Below are 24,769 nucleotides of genomic sequence, written 5' to 3'. Positions count from 1 at the left end.
AAAATGAAAAATATTTTTATCAAAAATCGTGAATCAGTCCCTTTACATAATCATTTGAGGTGGTGTGTTGGTGATGTTTTCATAACAATAACATGTACACTGGTCCCAGAGTATTTTAATTAACACCTGTCAACTCTGTTTCCTGTGCTCAGGTACATCTCCTGCTTTGTACATTGCAACACATTGTTTATCTACAGCATCTGTCACCCAATTCATATTAAATCACTGTGTTTATCTAATGTCCAGCTACCTATTATTCTTAATCTGTCCAGGTACATGTATAAGCAGATCCTATTGTCTAGTTATGCTATATGTGACCCTCTTTTATAGTTCTGAAGATATTATGATCCCAGTTTCAGCAAACCAGATATATTAAATTTATGAAATTACATCTAATTATATATAAATGAAAATTATTGATAATCAATTGATCCATATATTATAATGAAAAGACTTAATTTATCTTTGCAAAAAATGTACAAAAATAGGAAAATGGACAGTTTAAATCTCAATTGACCAGTATTGACCACTTAGGGAGTATTGACCGGGACGGTTAAAACCGCTGGTTAAAACCGGGGGTGGTTTTAACCACCCAACCCTGCCGCAAAAATTGATTTCGCTAAAATTATTAGCATACCTTTAAGCCAGAAAATCGCCAAATTTTAGACCCACGGGAAAAAAAAATTATACGATATAAGTGAAGGTGCCACAACTGCAGACCTCGGCATGGCAATCAAAGCTCCTGTAATGAGGGCTGTTAATTAACAGTGACAATGTCTGATGTGTTAAAGGACCTCAGTTTTTAGAGTAATCTGAAAGACACACGAGTTTCACCTCTAATGCAAGGTGATTAGAACTGTGACTGCCTATGTTCAACATTTAAGGTTTGGTGCAGCTCCAGAATTAAGAATCATACCTGGAACCTCCCAGCAGTGAATGGATATATGTTTAGGACAGGATGCTTCACAAACAAAGAACAGGTTGGGGTTTTTAGGTCTTGATATCAAGGGCCTGGGCCTTTCAAATTGAGGGAAAAAAATATAGGTATTGTTAACAAATTCTGACATTGTTTAGGAAGAGGAAATTCAATGTTAACAAATTCTGACCTTTTTTAGGAAGAGGAAATTCAATGTTAACAAATTCTGACCTTTTTTAGGAAAAGGAAATTCAATGTTGACAAATTCTGACCTTGTTTAGGAAAAGGAAATGTTAACAAATTCTGACCTTGTTTAAGAAGAGAAGGAAATGTTAACAAATTCTGACCTTGTTTAGGAAAAGTAAATTCAATGTTGACAAATTCTGACCTTGTTTAGGAAGAGGAAATTCAATGTTGAAGAACTTTTCATACTCTTGAATGATGGTCACCCCGACATGTAGGGCCTCCTCGGTCTGGTTGATGGCCGAGGGCTGGGCCCAGGCAATGTATGGCTACAAATATCAACAAACATCAGACATTTCCCTTTATAGCACAACATTTGCTGTCAAATATTTAAGGAGATACATGTAAAACAGGATATATATTCATTAAATTTACATGATAAGAAGGCATATATACGGTTTCATTGTTTAGTTCAGATCCAAATTCAGTGTGTATTTTCTTTAATTACAATATTAGCATTCAAAGATGATCGCAAGAATTACGACAGTAAATAGATGACTTTTGTTTTAAGTATTTTTTACATGATTTTGCGTTTGGAATGTGTTGTCAGATTATATTCAGATCCAGACCTAATAGACAAGTGCAAGTTATGCAATGGACAATAAGCTTAATGCTGTCCTCAATCAATAACTTTTTTTATCAATGTAAAGTAGTTTTTCCAGATTTGTTGGTAGGTACCTAAGCATCGTTTTCTTTTTGTTGGCATGTCTGCTGACCCTGATAAGGATCTCTTCTTGGTGGAAGCCATTTTACTTAATGACTTCAATCCTCGATTTGTCAAAATAACTTGCAGATAATTGTTAACACCTGCTTTGATAATTTATCTGTAACGTACAGGACCATCGGCATCGTTTACGTAGATCCAAGCTTGTGTTGCAAACTGAAAATTACACGAGCGATCTAATTTACGAAACCAAACCTGGAAATCGTGTGAAAGGTATAACCCGCGAGGTCATTAAAAATAAGGTCGAAAAATCGGGTGTAACCCAACAAAATCGGGTTAATTGGCGACTATGGTAGGTAAGCAGTCAATGGCTGAACTGTAGAACGTTTGTTCCACTCCAGCAGGGGTGTTAATTTTTTTATCAATAGTTAACACAAACGAGACACTATCAGGCATTTTCTGTACTCACTTTGTTATGCGTAAAAGTTTGCCGCTTGGAGCTGAATTGCGAGACAACAAATGCCACCAAGTACGTGGACATTTTTGGAGACGTTTGGTAGATATCCTGCTGTTCCGCAGTACTTTATACAAAAAACAAAAAGTTGCGATCAATAATTAATTGACAATACTTTTTGATTATGCAAAAAAAAACTCTGGTGTCAGAGCGTATCTAATCTACCGTTGAATTAACATGTTCATTGATGCATACCCAACATTCCGAGTTTCACGTTTATTCATATTCGACAGCGAAATCCACCCACGTGGACGTGTTATTTTCATTGTGAAGTTGGCCTTGAATGCGGGTTCGTCGAAGCATGGGAAAGCTTTCCTGGCATCGGTCGGCTGGAACTGGGTCGTTGCCAGATATCTAGAAAAAAAGGTTTTCATATCTTATGATAAATTGTTGTTTATATATATATATAAACATGTATATATATCACATCATCACATGATGTCTATATTTTATCAATCCGACAGAGGGAAGGGGCGAAAAGAATCTGGGTGGTGTATCTTTGAGGGTGAAGACAAATTGAGGAAACTTCAAGGAGGAATGTAGTAGTTATGGCTTTACGGACATGGATAACAACCTGAATAGCAGAGTGGCTAGAGTACCTGACTAGTAAAGCTGGGGTCCCAGGTTCGGTTCTTGGACCAGTTTATAGAGGGCGAAGCCCTCTCACGGCCCAAAGGGCCGTGAGAGCGGAGCTCTCCCTATAGGTAACACGTATATACATATTTAAAAGGAAAATATAGGAAAATAATGAAAAATTAAACCATACCTATGGAACTTGAAAAGTTTGGTACTAATGGCGTCGATTCGAATACTATCGCGTGGACATGTATTTCTCCATTTTGAATCTCGTCTACCCTAGTTCACGTCGTTCTGAGATGTTACATAAAATTCGTAAAAGCATGTAAATCTTATTTTCTTAATCATATATAATCACTCCACCATTAACGCCATGTTTGTTGTTGTGGTTGAAACGCTATGTTTGTAAATTTGCTAAATAACGACGCTGAATACAACGTCACAATGCACTGTTTACATCAATTGCGTTATATTTCCCGCGTTCAATATATAGGCGGATCAAATATCCAAAATTAGGATGCTTTGATACAGCTCCGTCCTCGTGCTAACTTCAGGTTGTTTTTGTTGTTTTAGATATAGATACTTTAAATGCCAAAATTTGTTTGCTTCGCCCTCAAACACGGTCACGCCGTAAAACATATAATACTATAAGTATGTACTCCACTACACTTAAATTAAGTATGTACATATTATAGCCTGATGCATGCACATATCTTAATGACTTATTCAGCTAGTCTTCCCTAGATCTTCAATCAAGCAAGATAATGGAAGGTAGAAAATTTTCTAAGAAATGATCAATATTCTATCCAACATGTTCCGGTCCTTTAGTAGGCTTTACTATTACAGCTGCCAAATATTGAAATAATCAAAACATTCTCTTACATCCAGGATTTCAATTCAGTCTGACGAACATCAGGAGTAATCACTAATCAGCATGAAGAGAGTAAGAAGAGAGAGAGAGGGGGGTAATCAGCCTGATTTTAACCTGTCGTAGCATTATTTGTCCTTACTGCCGGCTGCCCAGCTGCCTTAACTGCAACTTGCTCATTTGTATTACGCGCGCTCTCTCAGATATTTTTCTTCTTCTAGAATTTCCTAACCCGATCAAAATATTTTCCGTCAATAAAAATTTTTTTTTTTAAATATATAACAATAAAAGACTGACTTTAAAAGTCATGAGGTAATTAATGAACTTCATCAGGATCTCGGTCCATGAGTGTAAATGTTCTGATTTTCATTTTTATTTTGTGCAAAGCATTCAGTTCACCATCGTCGGATACCCACGTACCTGGGTGATGAGTAGACGACGAGATCCGACGATGTAGCTCGGCCTTTTCCGTATTTATTTTTCTCGATAGAACGGAAAAGGTCGAGCAATGTTCTGATTGTCAGAAAGGAGTGTTGCAGAGGTTGCAACCCGTCCCTAACCTCCATCTATTTTTAAAAGTGACAGTCATTTGTCATTTTGGGCTCTCTACCTACCACTATCAGACCGAGACTGACGCGCTTCAAAAAGTATACATATCAGGCAATATAAATGTAACAGGAAGGGAGAAAATGCAACGGACCAGACCAGAGTTCAAATCTCAGTGCCGTTGACCATCCCTGGACTTGCAGCTGAAAGCCCTGCCAGGGGCAAAAAAGAATCTAGGCTGTGTGCCTTCGACAGCGAAGACAATTAATTTAAGGAGGGAGGAATTTATGTAGTGGTCAGACGGGTTCGATCGCCGGTGGTCAGGTAGCTCAGTTGGTAGAGCACATGCCTAGAGATTCAGGGGGGCCAGGTTCGAATCCTTCCCTATTACACTGATTTTCAATAGGATCACGCCGTTTATAGTCACAATGATATATGTACATATATAGGCCTATATATCTATATATATATATATATATATATATATACACACACACATACAGTGTCACTATTGCATGATGCTGTGACCTATTATCAATGTCACCACTGTTATTAGTGTTTACTTTTGGGCAATAATAGCCATTATGTGTTGATGTGGTGCGCCAATAAAAAATTTGAATCTGAATTTCAAAAACATCCCATAATTAGAGCCGAGATCAAAACAATTCAATTGGACTCGTATCATTATAAGCTCCACCTTGTATTTCATTAAAATTGTGTCTGTATTTGACGTTAATCATGCAGCCAGTCGGTTATTTTTTTTTTTTTAAACATACATACAGTACTTATACATGTATATATATATATATATATATATATATATATATACATATACATATACATATATATATATATATATATACATATATATATATATACATACATACATTCTGCAAAGAAACTTGTACAAAATGTTTATAAGAAGCTGCCAAAGGTATAATATACATGTACATATTATGTATATATTCTTTTCTGAGAGAGAGAGTGAGAGATGCATAGTTATTATTTAATATATTAAAGGTACATATATTATTGAAATTTATTTTTTTAAAGAAAAAAACAAACACTCAATGAAATAATTGATTCCAGCGGTTCAATCAGGTGCCAAACACATCTTTTTCACCATTTCTATATATGCAATATGTCTTTGAGTTTCATAAACTGTATTCATTAGCAATATCGCAACATTTACATTCAGTGTCTTCCCTTTACATCTCATAGTATAGATATGATATTTCAGCCAAAGAGCAAGATTATTTTGTATAGTTTTCTTTTCATCCAAAAATCCAAAAATAAAATTATTTTTTGTTATTGATATTTGATGATTGGTTCAAAACAAATTTCACAAATTCTTTTAAGAAATGCTGAGCACTAGTGTTCATGCAGTCGGTTATTTTTAACAAGGGTGAACACCACTACATACATGGATGACGTACCTTGTCTGTCCCTCGTGTTCATAAGAACTCAGGTAGAACCCTTTCAAGTCATTTTTCAACGGACCTCTAAAGTTCATCTCTAATTCATACGTTTTGCTGGTTTCCAGAACTTCGTTGTGCTGGAAGGTTAAAAACTGTCGTTCCTGGTCGTACTGCGGGTTTGGGAGGGACTTTCTGGGGCCCGATAAAACACCAAATTTCACGTTCGAGATGGTTAAACCATTAGCATGCATAATGATTTGATGAGTGGGATTATGAAATTCCATTTTTATTTTTACAGTTCCTTCAAAATCGAACGAATCTGGATTTCCGGTGAACATGTTCGGTTTAATAGCCACTTCATATTCCAGAGGAATGACGTCATCTGGTAAGCGAAAGTTTACAGGCTTTGATGTAGGAGTGGCTGATGATGTCACAGTTTTCGATGTCGTCCATGGTAGACAGGTGCCTGATGATGGACACGCAGTACCTGTCAATCATACAGTTACTATGGTTACTATATGTAATGAAATATACGTACATATACACATGATCATAGTTGGAAATAACACCGTGTCTTCAACATAGATACACAACGCAGAATTTTTAAAGTTTTATTTTCCAATCACGGGCCAAAACGAGGCAACAGGAACACATATTATTATATGATCGAATAATTCCATGCTTTCTCTGATTGGCTGAGATCTAACAACGTCGGAAAAACAAAACGCTATGTTTACCCGCTCGTGCCCTCGGGGTGAATATATCCATTTGATTTCTCCAACATCGGGTCACCAATGAATTTGGAATTCCTCTAAATTGATACTGTTGTTTATAATTTTTTGGTAACTCAATGAAAACTTGCATGTCTACTTACTTCAGACCATCTTGCTCTATAATTGTAAAGAAAGCATTATTGTTATCTGAATTCATGCAACAACAGAGGAAAGACGGGTCGTGGTAACAGCCCTTGTTAATACATCCACATCCGGAACTTCTCTGGTCGTCCGGTCTTGTCTATTTTCCGTATTCCCTCCCAACCTCTTGTACCACCTTCCTGATGTTATCTCTGACGTCATCAAACCCTATAACTGATGAGATGTTCTCCCTTGCACTTTGAATTGGAACTGCTGGGTGATGATCTCAGAGATTCGTTGAGATGAATATTTGGATATATAACCCATTTCAAAATGCATCACTAGAATTTGCCACTTTAAGTGGTACCAATAACCCAAACATCTGGCCTTGGCTCATGGACTATTACTTCTATCGTGAATTGGAGTACATGCAGTTGTTGAATTACTATAACATTGAATAATTCGATTTACTCAGGACCGATTAGTTATCCTTTGATACATTCTTGTTCTAGTAGCGGGATTCGATGTTTGGAATTCTTTAGTCATATGATAAATATAAACTCCCGTCGATCGAGCTACTCACTTTCAATTAGGTCGTGCAGTTAAGCTGCATACAAAGACGACCGACCAGGTATCCTTTCGTAAGTTACAGTACCCAATTTAGACGTTTTAGATTATTCAATCCTATATTTAAAAAAAAAACCAATAATTGACTCGGTGAATATTAGCAGTAACGACTCGGTGAATATTGCACTTTTCCAGTTGCTGAAGCATCGTATACACCTATCAACATTTCGCCGCGAGTTATGTCCCTTTGCGGGGTCAGCCAAAGGTCAATCGGGGAAAAACCAAGCTTACCAAATGTAAGATGTTATTACTTTGAATTTTAGCCAATTACCAAGTTTTCATACAAGTTAATGGGTTGCCCCAATATGGGGCATATTGTAGTTGACTGTAATTGATGGAAAAATAACAGATGTCAAAGCTACAGATAGGAAAATTACAAAGGCCAACGTAGGGAAATACGATTTTTATCCGGGAGATGGTGGACAAGGGACGTAACTTTCGCGAAGTGTTGATACGTGTATTAACCTAAATGATATGTGCTTATCCAAAGGTGAAACTGAAGGATACCCATTATATTTTGTAATAACAGTTCCCACATTTTATTTCATTACCATGACACTACAGCAACAGCGGAATCATGGGAGATTTTTTCCGGTCACGAATATATAGGTTATGGTGCTCGTCCCCTTGTATTTTTAATCAACCAAAATTTGCCGATTGGATATAATGAAGTTATTCGCTCTTTATAATCCATTGTGCATGTTAAAAAATTAATTGAATATAACGTATGCAATACATCAATCAAGTCTAGGAAGTCGAGGTCACTAGCGAAAATATAAGGAAGAATCGCCCAGCTAATCTCAGTGAAATTCGTCGATGTTGGATATTAGGACTGGCGCATCTACCAAAAGAGGCGTTAGTCCAAATATTCATCTCAACGAATCTCTCTGAGATCATCACCCAGCAGTTTCAACTTAAAGTGCAAGGGAGAACATCCCATCAGTTATAGGGTTTGATGACGTAAGATATATCATCAGGAAGGTGGTACAAGAGGTTGAGAGGGAATACGGAAAATAGATAAGACCGGACAACCAGAGAAGTTCCGAATGTGGATGTATGAACAAGGGCTGTTACCACGACTCGTCTTTCCTCTGTTGTTGTATGAATTCAGATAACAATAGTCTGAAAGTGATACAGAGGATAATCAACGGGAGCATCTGAAAACGAACAGGAATACTGCCAAGCTCCACGGTGTCTGCAGTAGCTAGAACAGTCAAATTTCAACACCTTATAACATCAATGCTAGAAAGGTTACAGGTCAGAAGTTCAAGGTAAGAATGATTGACGCTCAGAAAGTCAAAATAAGAAAAGTTGAACTTCTTGGAGTCCAAATAAAAGAGAAAATAAAGTGGTCAGCAAGGGCATTTGACGAAGTAAAAGTAGACTACATTACACACACATATTTGGGAAGGTGGTCAGGAATGATTAAATGGATACGTAGGTACAACAATTGTACCCGAACGCAGAAGCATGGTTGGATTGTTGCAGCGAAGAGGTGACCCAACAATCCAGTGCAATAGAACTAGGCTGATCTGGGGAATAAACAAGCTTGGGACGGATCCAAGGGCAATCACCACAAAGGGATTTGAAAATGCCCCTCTAACAACCACATGAACGATCTACATTTCCGACACCTGTTGACCTCAACATATGAAACCTTGCAGAGAACCCGAAGTCCATTTTCAGTGAACGGAGAGCAAGTCTTTTCTTCATGATGAGTTGTATTGAATTAAGGAGGCTAAATGTGCCTAGCACGAATTGACATGCCACCTTCGGATACATAATACGTGGCTATATAACCTTGTTGAGATAATCGACGCCATAGAACAGGTGATGATGACGAAATGAAAACAGGGAAGGCAAAAATAAGAACATAAATTTTTGAATAAGGGCATGAAGATGACTATATCTGACACACCTTGCAGATACATGCGTAAACCACGTTCAAAGACTATATCTGACACACCTTGCAGATACATGCGTAAACCACGTTCAAAGTTAGATGTGTTTAATTCCATATCTTTAAGTTGCAAATATGTTAAAATCGGTTTGGTTTGACGCATGATGTCAATAAAGTATTGGCTTAAAAAGGTCTTAAGTTTAAAAAATAATGGATGTGATTGGTCGAAAATATCTTTGGTTGATTGGAGATTACTCTGGATGGTTGGAAATTATTGTGATGGGTTGGAATTATTGTGATTGGTTGGATATTATTGTGAATGGTTCGAAGATTATTGTGATTGGTTGGAGATTATTGTGATTGGTTGGAGATTAATGTGATTGGTTTGAGATTATTGTGATTGGTTCGAAGATTATTGTGATTGGTTGGAATTATTGTGAATGGTTCGAAGATTATTGTGATTGGTTGAAGATTATTGTGATTGGTTGGAGACTATTGTGATTGGTTTGATATTAATATGATTGGTTGGAGATTATTGTGATTGGTTGGAGACTATTGTGATTGATTTGATATTAATATGATTGGTTGGAGATTATTGTGATAGGTTTGAAGATTAATATGATTGGTTGGCGATTATCGTGATTGATTGGAGATCATTGTCAATGGTTGGAGACTATTGTGATTGGTTTGCTATTAATGTGATTGGTTGGCGATTATTGTCATTGGTTGGAGATTATTGTCATTGGTTAGAGATTATTTAAATTTGGGAGAACTTTGAATCCCATTTGAAAATATCTTCAATTCTGGATGCTACCCTCTCTAATCACACTGGAGCGCGACGCTATAACGTTGCAGTAAAACTACAAATCTATCTTACTTCAAAATGAAAAGGGGCTATTTGATTCAGAGAATTCTTTCTTTTGCATTACAGTAAATGGATTTAAAACTCCAAACAGCGATTTGATTAGTATTCAATTGGACAGGGTTCTAATTCAGATAGAGTGTGCTTTAATTGAATAATTCTCAAGATTAGAGATATCTCAAAATCATCAATAGTCTTAGTACTATTTGTCTAATCTGTGTACAAATACATTGACCAACATGGATAACGCCACTTAGATCATAGTCACCTTGTGTGAATAAACAAACTTTGGATAATGTGCAGGGCTTTTGAAGATAATTTTTTCCTGACGGTGTAGTACTTACGAAACATGCCAGTAGCGGGGGAAAAAGCGAAATCTTTTGCATTAGGCGAGCAGTTAATAGATTACCCCATGAACTTTGTAAGGTGTACATATTCAAATGACCAGCTTTACGAATATGATATTGTATTGATTTAATCTAAGGCCAAAATATAATATATATATATATATATATATATATATATATATATATATATATATATATTAAAAGAAATAGAATAAATAGTACACAAAGTTAAAAATTTAACGCAAGCGCTTTCATTTTATAATCCTCAGGCGTTACATTTTAAAATAGTTTTGAAATGTAACGCCTGAGGATTATAAAATGAAAGCGCTTGCGTTAAATTTTTAACTTTGTGTACTGTTTATTCTATTTCTTTTAATATTTTATACCGGACACTATGATTTTTTTAAAAACACAATTTGGATATATATATATATATATATATATATATATATATATGATTACAATATTACAACTCAACTGTATGACAAACGGGATGATTTCAGCTTCTCCATCGTCAACTTCCCATATTTATGTAGCAATATTCCGTTATCACATGCATATGGTGTTTATATTTCACAACTGATTCCATACGCAAGAGTTTGTTCTGCGTATGGTCAGTTTTTAAATCGAGGCAAGCTACTGACAGACAAGTTGATGGTACTGGGGATTCAACAGTCTCGACTGAAGTCAGCATTTCGCAAATTCTATGGTCGTTATGGCGATCTAGGTTGTCAGTGCCGCCTGTCATTGGGTCAGGTACTGCCTGACGTATTTCATACCGATTGTTAGGTCGTTCTTGGACTGGTTTTGACTACGGATGGCTCCGTTTGCCTGATCAGGATATGGGGCTCACGACGGGTGTGACCGGTCGACAAGAGATGCTTACTCCTCCTAGGCACCTGATCCCAACTCTGGTGTGTCCAGGGGTCCGTGTTTGCCCAACTATCTATTTTGTATTGCTTATAGGAGTTATGAGATTGATCACTGTTCGTTATCTTCACCTTACATGCATCTTAGAAATAGGGTGGGTAAGTCTGATTTTCCAGTGTATAATTTTGATGATAAAGGAAAAACATGCACGCTATTATGATACTGAAATACTGTGTAAATATCAGTCACGCAAAACTACGTTACCGAAGTACTTTTTGGTCCTCTTAAATTTCTAGCGTCATCACCGGGGGGGGGGGGGGGGGGGGGGTGAAGGGCAGATAACTTAATCACGATCTCGAGCTGTAAAAATGTTGGTCCGGAAACCGGAACTGCACAATTCTTATTTTTAACGCCTCACCTTGTGAAAGAGGTGAATGAAAGTAGAAACGAAATTTTCATTTGAATGTCTACTGTTAGTGGGATTCTTTGCTCAAACTATTTCTCAGAAAAAGCTTCAGTTGAAGCTTGGACTTAAGTCTGAGATTTTAATCATTGTTTCCAGAAATCTGTGGGGTTTTTTTTTGGGGGGGGGGCGTTAAACATTAGTTGCCCCCCCCCCCCAAATGAGGAATTTAAACATATTCATTTGTCATAAATTTCTTTAGTGTGATCTTATATCGTGAATTCTGAAATATGGAATTGCTTGTCTTGTCATCTCTTGTTTAATATATAAGTTATTCATTGTTTCCATAAATCTGTGATTTTTTTGCCCCCAAATCAGAGAACATATGCAAATCAATCTAAAGATGGCTGAAATTGGTGCAACTAATCACAATTAATCAGAATAAAATCGAGTGTTTTACATTGGGCAAATTTTGGTCCTTAATATCCCTTGTCCTTTTAACTGCTCAAATAAAAGAAAACTCAAGCTAAAGTTTGAATTATTTTCGACAAATCCAGGCCATAATTATGATCTGGACGTATGCGCTAGCAACTCCGACATTGTTCAATTATATCAACATAAGCAGTTCTGCATAAACAGTTCAACTTGAGCAGTTTAACATAAGCAGTTCTACACGAGCATTTTAAAGGAGGGTGGCGTTCGAAAATTACTTGTCAAAGAATTATTTCTCATATTTTGGGAAATGGGGACCTTCAGTGTAAATATGTCAAAACCTTATGGAGGTTCCTGTCATTGTGCAGAAATGGGCATGGAAAAGTTATTAGCTGCCTTGGAAATCAGAGATATCTGATTAACACTAAATCATGATCCATTAAATTCACACAGCGCATTAACAAAAAGCTTATAATACATGGAGAGAAAAATATATCGTAAAACACCATTTTTCCTTCTCGTTTTTGACACATTTATCTATGATTCTATGAGAAGAAGACGTGTCAATGATATTTTTTCAAAGCACATATCGATGTACCCAAGCTAACCTCAATGTTCTTTCTATCCTTTAATTTCCAAAGAAAAATCAAATTTATTTCTGAATATTTCATCAAATTCGAAGGATAATTGGAGGAAACATGAGGGAAATGATACTTTTGTGATAATAAAAAATCAAGTCAAAATCAAGATTTCCTAATTATTCTGAGTGTTGCAGCCTTATCACTGTGACATCGATATACTGCCATATTGATTGGCGTACGTCACGTGACTCGGTCGTGTCGACGTCAATGCAAGGGAACCCTCAAAGGTCAATGTATACCTATGTTTAGTGACATTACGTAGTTTAAGGTTACATCCACAAGAAATAATCTAAGAAATAAATTTGAATTTTGAAAATACCAGAGGGCATGAACTGTGACGCCATATACACCAGCGTATTAATGCGCTTCATGGAAAGTTTAACGATGTGAAACGTTATCGTTCATACTCTATTGCATCTTTAAAACTGAAATTCATTTTCTATATTTACATTCTAAATGTATTCCTACTGTTTGCTTGTTTGTTTTTAAAGTGTTTTTGCATGCTGATGCAGTGCATGGTGAAATCATGTTAAATCAGAATCGGGGTATTTCTCAAACATTTTTTCCGCAAGGAAGACATTGCAAATCATTCTGCATATAGTATCAACCCTCTCTGCATATACTATCAACCCTCTGGTACTACTTTCTCCTTGAATATTGTTTAGAACTTTATTGCAAATATGCACTACATTTTTATTTAGAATTTGGGACCAGACGTTTTTTGCTGAATAGATGATAAGTTCACTGATAAGGCAATCCCACTCCCTTAAACTAGGACCAGATAGTTTTGATGCCCAAATCAACGCACGGAGATAAAGGTTTGCAGATCAACGAGAGGTCACGCAAAAATGCAGTAATCGGATAGAACCGGAGAACCTCCGTCCTGTGAAGTTTGGCTCCGGGTGTTATAATACGCTGTAGTCTCTTAGTTGTTACTAATCTCGACAAGTTGAATATACTGCATCTGTTATTCACAAGAAGATTTGGAAAAAAAGGTTAATCAACCGAACTATACATGTAGTTAAACTAAACTCCACTGATTTTGTTAAAATTAACGACTTCTGGATATCGACACACCTCTGTTATTTGATCGACTTTTCTATAAATCTTATGAAAATAATAACATTTCGCATATTTATAAACACGCACATGGTTTGGGGGGTTAATATCTTAAATAAACGAATGCACCTAAGTCCGTAACGACCCGGAATTGCGAATGGGCCCATACCTGTGTATATTTGTGTTAATGTTGTTTTTATCTTTTAAACAGGTATAGGGCATAATTTAAACTCGAGGGTAAATTGACAAAGATAAAAGATGCGCTAAGTGCTTTGATAGATTGCACAACATATTACACAACGGCACGAGAGAGAGAGAGAGGTCATTTATTACAATGTATGTATATTTGTGACCTAAACACTGAATTGCGTTCATGTAATATCCACTACGAATATGCATGCACACATCATTTTCCAATAAGGGTTTAATTTTCCTGCACTTGAATTATTCCGACAGTAAGTACAGGTAAATTGATATAGGCAAGTGTAGAATATACATTCTCTCCAAATCAAATATCTTTACAAAACAAATCATATTTTTGGAGGAAAGTGTTCAAGCTGATGAACAAAAATTTATGCATTTCAGCTGATGTGAAGAAGATCCTGGTTTGCATAAGCTACGGCGGACTAATATACCCCACGATATCCAATCATATGCCTCATTTAGTTTCTGGTCAATACTACTTCCATATCAGAACTTTTTATTCGAACGAGGATGATAAAATTTTGATTACAGACCCTGTTTTGCGCATACGGGTGGTTCAATTCTAATCATAGACATGCGGATGGTTAATTTTCTAATTAATGACTTATTTTACACAAGGAAAGTAAAATTCTGTTTCGTACACGCGAAAATGGTTTTACTACATATGTAAAAGATCTTTTCCCCATTTGTAAATGAGAAAAGTTTCACATCTGTTTAAATTTTATTCCGTACACATGAATGGTTAAATTCTACTCACAGACTTTGGTTTGGTCCAGTTTTCCCGCCTCCGCCAAAGCTTCGCAGTCACCTTTGAGATTCCCTGTATAACTGTTTGTAACAGAGGATGTATCCTTATTGTCGCTTTCAAAATTGTCTTTCTGAACAAAATACACAATTGCCGCTACCCCGGCCACCAGAATCAAAGCAAGCAGCAAAAGGATAAAACCCGTGGTTATCCGAACAAAGCATCCGGCTTTCTTTCTGAAGTCCGGTTCGATTAGATTTGGGGAAGTGTAATCATTGAATCTTTTTAATTCATATTCCGCCATTCCGGAATCTGAATTTCCAGCAGTTTTCTTAAAGAATTTCAGAAAGGGGGTTAAAAATAAGAGGAAAATTTACAACTCTTTGCACTATCTTTCGCCCATTGAAAGTTTCAATCCCTATCTAAGCCAAGATTTCCAAAATTCGGCACACGTTCGGTTTGAAGCACTCGCTCTGCGACTGATACGTACAGTACCCCCGTTATTGAAAAAACTGCTTAACAAACAGTCAACTGATAAACGCAAAACCTCTCACGGGACAGGTAAAGGTGGATTTTTAAAGTGAATTTGGGGAATCATCAACATTGTGATATGTACACAAAGCTCGAGGACAAAAATATGTCGAAGACACCGAGTCGTACTGAGGAGTGTCTTTTAAAAATGAAATAAGAACCAAAAAAAATATATTAAACTAGAAACAATCCCGACACTGGATCGAAATACTGCGTATAACTCTTTTCTCTTTCAACAAAGTGATGAATAGCTTTGAATTTGTTTCATAAGATGCACAGTTAGCAGATATTCACGGTTGATTTTTTTAACGTATAGATACTGCGTAAAACCTTTCATTATAAGAGAAGAATGCCGGCTAAATACTATATCATATGACAGCTGTTTGTATTTTCTGTTTTTAAAAAACAAGCTAAATTTATCCGTTAAATATCTGGAACAAACTCAAGGGTATATGTACACATCACGTACTCAAATAAGTATTTACGTTTTAAAGAATTCCCTGTACAAGGACGTTTCTTTCCACAAATAAACAAATATTGCAAAATCGGTTTTTATACGATCAGCCATTGTTATATATTATCATATATGTAAAATGAGAATATGTAGGAGACATTGTACCCACAATCTGTGTTTGAAAATTTCTGTCGTCCTTCCATGTGGAGGGCACTCGGGCGGCATAATTTGTTGTCATAAAAACACACCAAATTTTAAAAATGAAAATTACAAGTACTGGTAGACCATTCAAATGGACATTGCCTGCAAGGGAACAATGCTACCTGACCTTGATCTAGTTAAGGGACGCGACTTTCCAAAACCAAATTATATGTTAATGTCTGAATGATTGAAACTTAAATAAGATCCTTTGACCCTAAAGTTATTAATAGTTACTAAGCGTTTTAATTTCCTGTTTTGGTCTATTTTGCTCACACATCTTCTCATTCAAGTTCATTATGCTTGCATGTGACCTTGGATTACAAAAGTACTTTTCTTTTGAAGTAATTTTTTAAATATAAATCTAATCTGCATTTCCATTTTTGATGCTTATAAAATATGATTTGATGATGGTTTGGTCTAGTCAAAGATATTATACACATTGTTTCTCTAACCGAGAAAAGGTGATTTGGCTATCTATAATTTCAGTTGATCTTTGATACATAGATATAAGACCGAACATTTTTGCGATCAGATTCATGACGGAGAATCTAACTTAATTAACGTAAACATCCCATAAGATGTGTTCTACCCGAGTCACAACCATTCCTGTTTTCCCCTTTTCTTTTTTTAAAAACAAAAAATGCATATTTCCTAATTCTTCAATCTCATCCATAAATCCAGGGGAGTCATCTGATAAAAGAAAGCACACACCTTTTCGAATTGTTGCAATTTCATAATAAATTCATATTTCAACGTAGAGCAGGAAAAGGGGTGGAACTATTGCATCGCCCTGTCGACTCCCTCGCGACAAAATTGTGGCAGGAATACGGTATCAGCTCGTTCGATCCTACATTCGTGTGTCTTATTAGAAATACAGTACAGTTCAAATAATTTATCCTCCGTTCGTGTGTCTTATTAGATATACAGTACAGTTCAAATAACTTATCCTACGTTCGTGTTTCGTGGTAAAAACAGTTTAAATAAGTCATCCTACGTTTGTGTGTTTTGTTTCGGTGGTGTGTGTGGGTTTGTTTTTTTTTTTTTGGTTTGGAACAGCCATGTATTCACAAGTTTTGGAAATCAAATTGACTGGTTTACATTGTCAATGAAAAGTGAAGATAACGAACATTGATCAATCTCATAACTCCTATAAGCAATACAAAATAGAGAGTTGTGCAAACACGGACCCCTGGATATACCAGAGGTGGTATCAGGTGCCTAGGAGGAGCAAGCATCAATCTGATTTTCAAAATTTCAGGAATGGTACGTAATAACTTGGATAATTTATATTGATTTTCATCAATTTCAAGGTTGAATTAAAAGTTCGAGGTCACAAGAAGGGCATCAAATTCCAAAATTCATACACGATTTGAGCTACATTTTATTTGGCTTTTGTCATACTTGCATGAATGGCACCTTGCATAAAGGCCTTGGTTCCTATTTATTTCGATGTTACACTGGGGACTACTTTCCATCTGAAAGTTGCTTGGTTTTGAATTTGAGATGTAAAAGAGGACGATTTATGGAAGGAGATTTCTGTAGTTTCTTGTGTGTGAGACTCTGCTTTATAAATACAAACTGAGGGGGCTGTACCTATGCATCATAACAATACAACGCAACAAATACCTCTGGTACTCGTGTCAATATCAGACATATTTTCAATCCATATTATCAATAAAATATGTTTAAATTAAGTTAGACAAGTTTTCAAAACTACAATATGCTGCATATATAATTCTATATGAGCTGGGAAAGACAGTTTCGCATGAAAAAATATACATGTACATACCACCGCTTACAGGTGTTTGAACTAAAAAAAATCCCCACCAAAACCTTATACTGGGTTAAATAAGTGAAATTCAGTAATCAATAATGTTGAAAACATCTCCTTTACAGTACTAAAGTTAAGAGAAGAATATCAGCAAAATATATCAGATATGCTTATTCTAAGTAAGCCGACAGGAACACCGAATAAAATTACATGGTAAATTTACTTTCTGCTGAGGTGAGTGATGCATTTTTGTGTCCATTATCAAGTCTGGATCTGGGACCGTTCGTGCATGTCACTACCGGTAGCTGGTTTCAATATTACGAACAGAGAAAAAGTACAGCATTTTTGTGAAGCATGGTTTCACCTAATAAAGTCCCGAATAACGGATTTGAAGTTCTATGAGAATTATCATTGTGTTTCGTAAGAATATGATTTGTCCACTGCTCTGTGGAAATCTAGACGAGTTTTATTTTGGATGTATTTTATTGAATTCTTTTAACGCACTGGATCCTCTTCTTCAATATTACAATGTAAATGTCATGCACATTAGATTCAACAGATAAATAGCGAGTGTAACACGGTTAGTTAACAGTACACAATCATTACTGAAATCTACAGGATTCGTCTATGAATTTATGAACAGATGCAGGTTTGCTATAACAAGTTTGCATTACCCCATAAAAAGGTGACCAGATCGGGTCACCACTGAAACGTTAAAAGCTGTATGTGTACATTATTTTGTTTCTTTGTTTTCCGTCCCGTCGAGAAATTTTTACTCAAATTAAGATATCACAAGCTCTACATGAAGTGCTATTTTTAGATCTACATGTATGCTAAGCGCTCAGGGCTGTAGAAGTGAGGGTTCTTTAACGTGCCAACGCCTGTCGCGACACGGAACCTGCGTTTTTAAAGGTCATATCCAAAAGACCTGTAACTTCCAAGCGTTTAGCTAAGGAGCAATGCGAATGTCGTAGGTTTGACACAGGCATGGCACGAGTGGGGCTCGAACTCACGACCTCCCGTTTACGTAGTGAACGCTCTACCACTGAGCTACCGCGATAATACTCCGTTAACTATTTGATAAAACCCGATATAAAAAAGGAGTGGACATTACCCCATCTGGCACTTTACTGAACGTTAATCCACTTAGACAAATTACTGTGGACTGGTGGTCAAACAGACGCGACTCAGTCGCCAGTAACCATATCTAGCTCAGTTGATGTTGGCCCGCGTTCGAATCCCGGTCTGGTCCGTTACATTTTCTACTTAGTGCCCTAAAACTGAAAGGTGAAAATGCCTACCAGGGGATGAATATCCTGGGAGTGTGAATACATGTATATCTAAGGCGGGAGGAATGTGGCGGGTCGACAGAGTGCGTCAATACTTAGAAAAAAAGGCTGATAATGCATGTCGTATTTATTTCATATAATAATCATCAGTAAACAGCTATCATTGTTCAATAATATATTGTTTCTTTTCATATGTGTACTATTTTGTTGAATGAAATTAATACTGTCAAGTCAGTTGGCTTAAAGTAATAGAGAATTCCAATATGAGTTATCTATGAGAGCCCATATTCCTGATAACCTCACGGTACCATTAGCTTTCTTACAATCTACAATGAAATAAAATAAAAATCAAATAAATTACTCGGAGCTTTCACAGTGAACATGATGTGCGGTAGTCTCTTGTAAATCAAAAGCAGCCATTCCTCTGAAATTTCCGCTGTTCGAGGTTTTTAGTGAGAGGGTTTTCAATTCTCGAGTGAATAAGCTTTTCGAACACTTTGAAAATGCATAAGGGTAGCGAGACTAAACGGCAACTATCAAGAGACTGGTCTGGTTTATTGTCACATTTATGAATTGGGACTAAAATTCTATTTTTCAAACTACTCGGCATTTTCGCATTGATTATCGAACACAAGTATCGGTTTAGCACCCCGCCTCCGTATTTCATATGTATACAATCGGCATAAGTTTTGTCTGTTCCGAGAGCGGAATTTTGACTGTTCCGAGAGGAGTTTTGACTGTTCCGGAATCATGAGTTTTGTCTGTTACGAGAGCGGTTTTATTTTTGGTCTGTTCCAGGAGTGGAGTTTTTTGTCTATTTCTGGAGCACGAATTTTGTCTGTTCCGGGAGTGAAGTTATGTTCGTTCAAGAAGAGATTTGTTTATTCTGGGTGCGGAGTTTTGTCTATTCTGGGTGCGGAGTTTTGTCTATTCTGAGAGCGGAGTTTTGTCTGAACCAGAAGCGTTTTAGAGTTTGAGGAACTTCACGGTTTGAGAGTACTCGATTTTCGTATATCTACCTCGTTCTTTCTGGAAAAATTTGTACCCAGTGACTAAAATGCCCCCGCCATGAAATGGTATTAATGTCCCCGCCAAGAAATGGTATCAAAGTCCCCGCCATGAAATGGTATTAATGTCCCTGCCAAGAAATGGTATCAATGTCCCCGCCATGAAATGGTATTAATGTCCTCGCCAAGAAATGGTATCAATGTCCCCGCCATGAAATGTTATCAATGTTCCCGCCATGAAATGGTATCAATGTCCCCGCCATGAAATGGTATCAATTCCTCGCCATGCGATATTTCAGTGTATATTTCGGCCTCTCGCGTTCGCTGTGTACACTCAGCAGTTTCCAGAACAGTTTTCTATCACATCCAGCTGTTTTATCGATCATTTCAAAGGCCTCACTATGGCAATACCGGAAATGGCTTTTTTGTCCTCTTGTTGATGAAGTGTAAGATTTATTCTCTATAACCGAGGTCTGCCTTCCTATGTGTTCCAGATCCTTCTTGTGCACGAGCGTTCTTCATCTTTTGATTAATAAGGCTTGATATGAAGATTACCAAGTTTATGGAATTGGTTGTCTTCAGAGACACTCACTAAACGTGTCATGCAACATTGACCAAGCTCCTGGTATGTCTTTGGAGTTTCGTTCTTCGTCTTTGAGTTCATCGTTAGGTTTACCTGTAATTTTATGCTGATTCTGTGCCACGCCTGTGATTCAACTGTGTCGTACTGTGATCATATAGTTTGTCATGTATATCAAAGGCAATCACAGGGTCGTGATCAAATGTACTTGAAATTAACTCTTCATCAGGAATAAGATCTGAACTATGTGTACATATATGCATCAGCAAAAATGCAGTCTAATATCGTTTAAGTGTCTGGAGCACATACATCGGATATAAGTATTGTGGTCTTTGCAAGGAGAGAAACTTTTCTTTTTCCCCCTCTTGCATTATTATCCTATTTTTACTTGATATTTTTTTCTCTTGATACCCGAAATGCCATATCATTTGCGGAAAAACAGAATAGAAACCTCCAGAAAGATACAAGTAAAATTGTTGTTGTTGCATTCACCTGAATACAACCGAACTGATACGTACAATGTAGGTCACATGCACCGAGGCATTTAACTTCCGGGTTGGAAATGGCGACCCGATTACATCTCCAAGCAGCAGAAGTATGTAGGTTATTTGCGCAAAGAGGTGAGACAGTCTCACAAGATTTATGAATTAAAAGGATAAAAACAGAAATTCAAACAAATAAATTTACAAAAACATTGAACATCAAAGTGAAACGCTAACTATAAATCTCAACAGTGACGTGCATTGTCATTACGGTGTTTACTAGTTCCCGGGATCGGTAGTTATATATTGTTTAGCGGTGACAGCGTGAAATCACAAATCTGATCAAAACTACTTCAATGTTGTCTACAACATCTAAAATATATCCAAACTGAAGTGATGACGGAGAATTTGGGGTTGTTTTTCTTCGATAGAATGGTTGTTAACAGTGCGACATTTAACTCTGGACACGACAAAAGTCCGGAGTTTCGCCAACCCTTTTATTAAGGATACAAATAAACCCTTTACAAAAAAAAGATGGGATTTTATGTTCACAAGACATGCACCAACATTTACACTTGTACCTATTGTAGTTTTTAAGATATTTCACCTGAAATCAAAAAATCCCATGGGATTTTGGAGGGATTTTTAATCCCACTTGGGGGATTTTCACTCCCACCAAAAATCCTATGGGAGAAAAAATATAATTTCTCCCATAGGATTTTAACTCCCATATTTAAACTTAATATGGGATACAATGTCCCATAGGAGGAAATGTCCCAAAATAAACACGAAATGGCAGTAAATATCCTATTTGAGCATGAATGGGAATAGATATCCCAAATAAAACACAGGATGGGATTTTTATTCCATGAATATAACAATAAAACAGAAAATTGTATCTTAAAAAGTGTTGTTTGTCATGATTCTTAAAATGTACTTAAAAGCCAAGGCATGACATTAATTTTTAAATATATATAGTAATTATAAACTCTTATGTGTATGCCTATGTGTTTGTGAATAAATGTCTAAAAAACATGAGAGATAATAAAGGATATTAGAGCTCTGCATTACTAAACTTTTCCCCATGCAATTTTAATTGTATACATATAACCCTTGCACAAAAATATCCATATAAAATTGGAGGGGACTATATTATTGCAACAAGCAGACAAGAACACTATGAAATACTCATTCACACATGGGCACTGTAAGTTAATGTAAATATATAGTATGTGCATGTATAAATATATATACATGCACATACTACATGTATCTATTTACATCAACTTCCATTGCCCGTGCATTCACATGCAGTTGCTCACATTCACTATTCACAACCCTTCATATGTCGTCAGGTGTTAAAATATGTTCACAGGAACCGGTAATTTTGTCAGTGTATTAATAATAGTGTGGGTATATACCGTACCATCCCCTAATCAGCTGCTATGGGGGGGGGGGGGGGGGGGGGGGGGGGGGGGGGGGGGGGGCTACAAGGGCTGATACTTCACTCAAAACTTCGTTTCAAAATAGTTCTTAAAATTATCGTCACCCACCATCCTTGTGGTTTTATAAAGGGTAGCGGTATTATTACTACATATTAAATTACCAGTTCCTGCGATATGTTGTTGAATTACGGAATAGGCCTAGCTTACAACTTGTTTACATATTCTAAAATTAGTGTTAAGTGCTTACGGTGAAAGATGAACTCTGCTAGGTGATGCTAAGTTGTTTAGTGAACCGAATCAGACATCTCAAATAAGATTCTCGATTATTTAACAACACAAGAATCGTTTTACAAAATGCATGCTTCGGTCCATCTTTCCCTCCCTTCTACAATCGTATTCATTCTCAAGTCAAAGTACTTTCTCCGATTGCTACCATTACCTTAAGCGTCGAAAAGACTTTGACAGGCGTGTCCGAATAAACGGTTAACAGACGTCTCGACTCTAGGGAAGTTCGGCTCTAAGTGTTCTAAACATCTCGAGCGATTTTATAGTGATAAACTTCTATGATTTTCAACATTTGTGTATCAATGTTTTATGAATATTGTAGACTTTTTTACTCATAAAGCAAAGCAATGTTATCGCAAATTTTTAGGTCTACTTACAAATGTATTAACCCCGAGATCCGCCACTAATTAGTTACACAAGTTGTGTGGTTACAACAGTCTTCACTTATCATTTTAATTTCATTGGATGATAAAATAGATGACGTTAATATTTTGAATACCTTGTATACGCAAAAGAATTTAACTATACGATGTTTCAATCTGATTAAAATCAGATCCTCGATCCGCTCCTCTTTTTTTTTTTTTTCTTGTCGCTACACGAAAAAAAAAAAAAAAGGAGCGGATCGAGGATCTGATTTTAATCAGATTGTACGATGTTTATTTTTCAAATTATAACTTCAGTGGCGAATGGGCGGATCCCCCGTCCCATTCCCATCCCTCACTACTTACTTACTTAGTCCTCTTCGTGCTTGTCAGCACATAAGGCCGTCACCAGAGACTTCCATGTTGGTCTGTCTTTTGCCCATTTCTGGACCTGTCCCCAACTCCAGTTGTTATCTTTCATTTCTTTCTCCACCGATCTTCTCCAGGTCTCTCTTGGTCTTCCTCTCTTTCTCTTGCCAGTTGGTGACCATTTCAAAGCAACCCTTGGGATGGAATTTGGGTACATTCTGCATACATGTCCTATCCACAGCCATTTTCTCTTTCTGATCGTCTGGGATAGAGGAGTGGTGTTTGTCCTTTTGTACAGTTCGTCATTTGAGATGGTGTTAGGCCAGAAGATGCGCAATATTCTGCGGAGACATCGGGTCTGAAATACATCCAGCTTGTTGGAAATAGACTTGGTTACTTTCCAAGATTCAGCACCATATAGTAGGACCCCAAGCACGTTGCTCTTGAAGATCTTAATTTTGGTGTTGGTGCTAAACTTTGTTGACCTCCAGATGTTCCGCAGAGCAGCATACGCTCCTGTGGCTTTAGAAATGCGAGCTTGTACATCTGCCTCTGAATCCCCATCAGTGGTGATCTTACTTCCTAGGTATGGGAAGTTGGTGACATCTTCGATGTTTGTGCCATTTAAGGAGATTGGTTCCTCTGATATGGTATTGACCTTCATGATCTTGGTTTTGGAGCACGCATAGTACTAATTATTTCCCCAGCAAAATGACACTGGGAATTGAAACATAGATACAAAAGACACAGAATACACATATTTCCAGGAAATATTTCTTATCAATTTTGTTTTACACGTTATAAAGAGGTGTTTATCAAAGGGAGTATAGGTCCGACCCACTGGTGTCAGTATGGTCCATTCAAACTTTGCAGTGCCTAGATATACTTAATCAATCAGGGCCGTAACTGCCGATGAGGCAGACGAGGCAACTGCCTCGTCTGATTTTTTGGCAAAAAAGAAAATAAAATTATATAAATGTTATATTATAGGATATATGTTTAAAATGAAGACAAGCACCTTTGTCTTTGACACCATATTACGATTCTTTACATAGTACAAATGAAACACAAACATGATAAATTGGGATTTAAAAAGTGTCATTTTCAGTCGTAAAGTCAATCGGCGGCCCCCAATCCCCTGCCTCCCCTGATTTAGAACCCTACTTACGGCCCTGTCAATCTACGCGTTCTTGGGTGTGTTTTTTTCAACTATAATCCAGCTGGACATGTCATTACTGGTAATGTTGATATAGTTGAAATTGAGGACCTGTATTTCATTTGGCGACAGAACTTTATCTCTATTA

General features: G+C 36.8%; 2 protein-coding genes across 2 annotated transcripts in view; both read right to left on the bottom strand.

Moving 5' to 3' along the window:
• The window catches only part of LOC125665641 (putative aminopeptidase-2), a 117,095-nt gene extending 101,518 nt beyond the window's left edge, over window positions 1-15,577 (bottom strand). The window contains exons 1-5 of the mRNA XM_056152346.1: window positions 14,702-15,577; window positions 5,764-6,232; window positions 2,533-2,691; window positions 2,293-2,404; window positions 1,305-1,428 (exon numbers count right to left, since the gene is read on the bottom strand). Of these exons, the coding sequence (XP_056008321.1) occupies window positions 1,305-1,428; window positions 2,293-2,404; window positions 2,533-2,691; window positions 5,764-6,232; window positions 14,702-14,993 (1,156 nt within the window). The 5' untranslated portion in view covers window positions 14,994-15,577. The remainder of the gene's footprint in view (window positions 1-1,304; window positions 1,429-2,292; window positions 2,405-2,532; window positions 2,692-5,763; window positions 6,233-14,701) is intronic.
• A 7,889-nt stretch (window positions 15,578-23,466) lies between these two features.
• LOC125665316 (uncharacterized) lies at window positions 23,467-24,129 on the bottom strand. Its single transcript, XM_048897967.1, has one exon. The coding sequence runs from the start codon at window positions 24,127-24,129 to the stop codon at window positions 23,467-23,469; it is 663 nt and encodes a 220-aa protein (XP_048753924.1).
• Between the last annotated feature and the right edge of the window lie 640 nt (window positions 24,130-24,769).

This window comes from Ostrea edulis, chromosome 10 (genome assembly GCF_947568905.1).
Source record: "Ostrea edulis chromosome 10, xbOstEdul1.1, whole genome shotgun sequence".
NCBI lineage: Eukaryota > Metazoa > Mollusca > Bivalvia > Ostreida > Ostreidae > Ostrea > Ostrea edulis.
The sequence above is the reverse complement of the archived record's forward strand: the minus strand, read 5'-3'. Positions and strand labels throughout refer to the sequence as shown.

Excerpts from the sequence above, each read along its gene's own strand:
- LOC125665316 (XM_048897967.1), bottom strand. The coding sequence starts at position 24,129 with ATGAAGGTCAATACCATATCAGAGGAACCAATCTCCTTAAATGGCACA.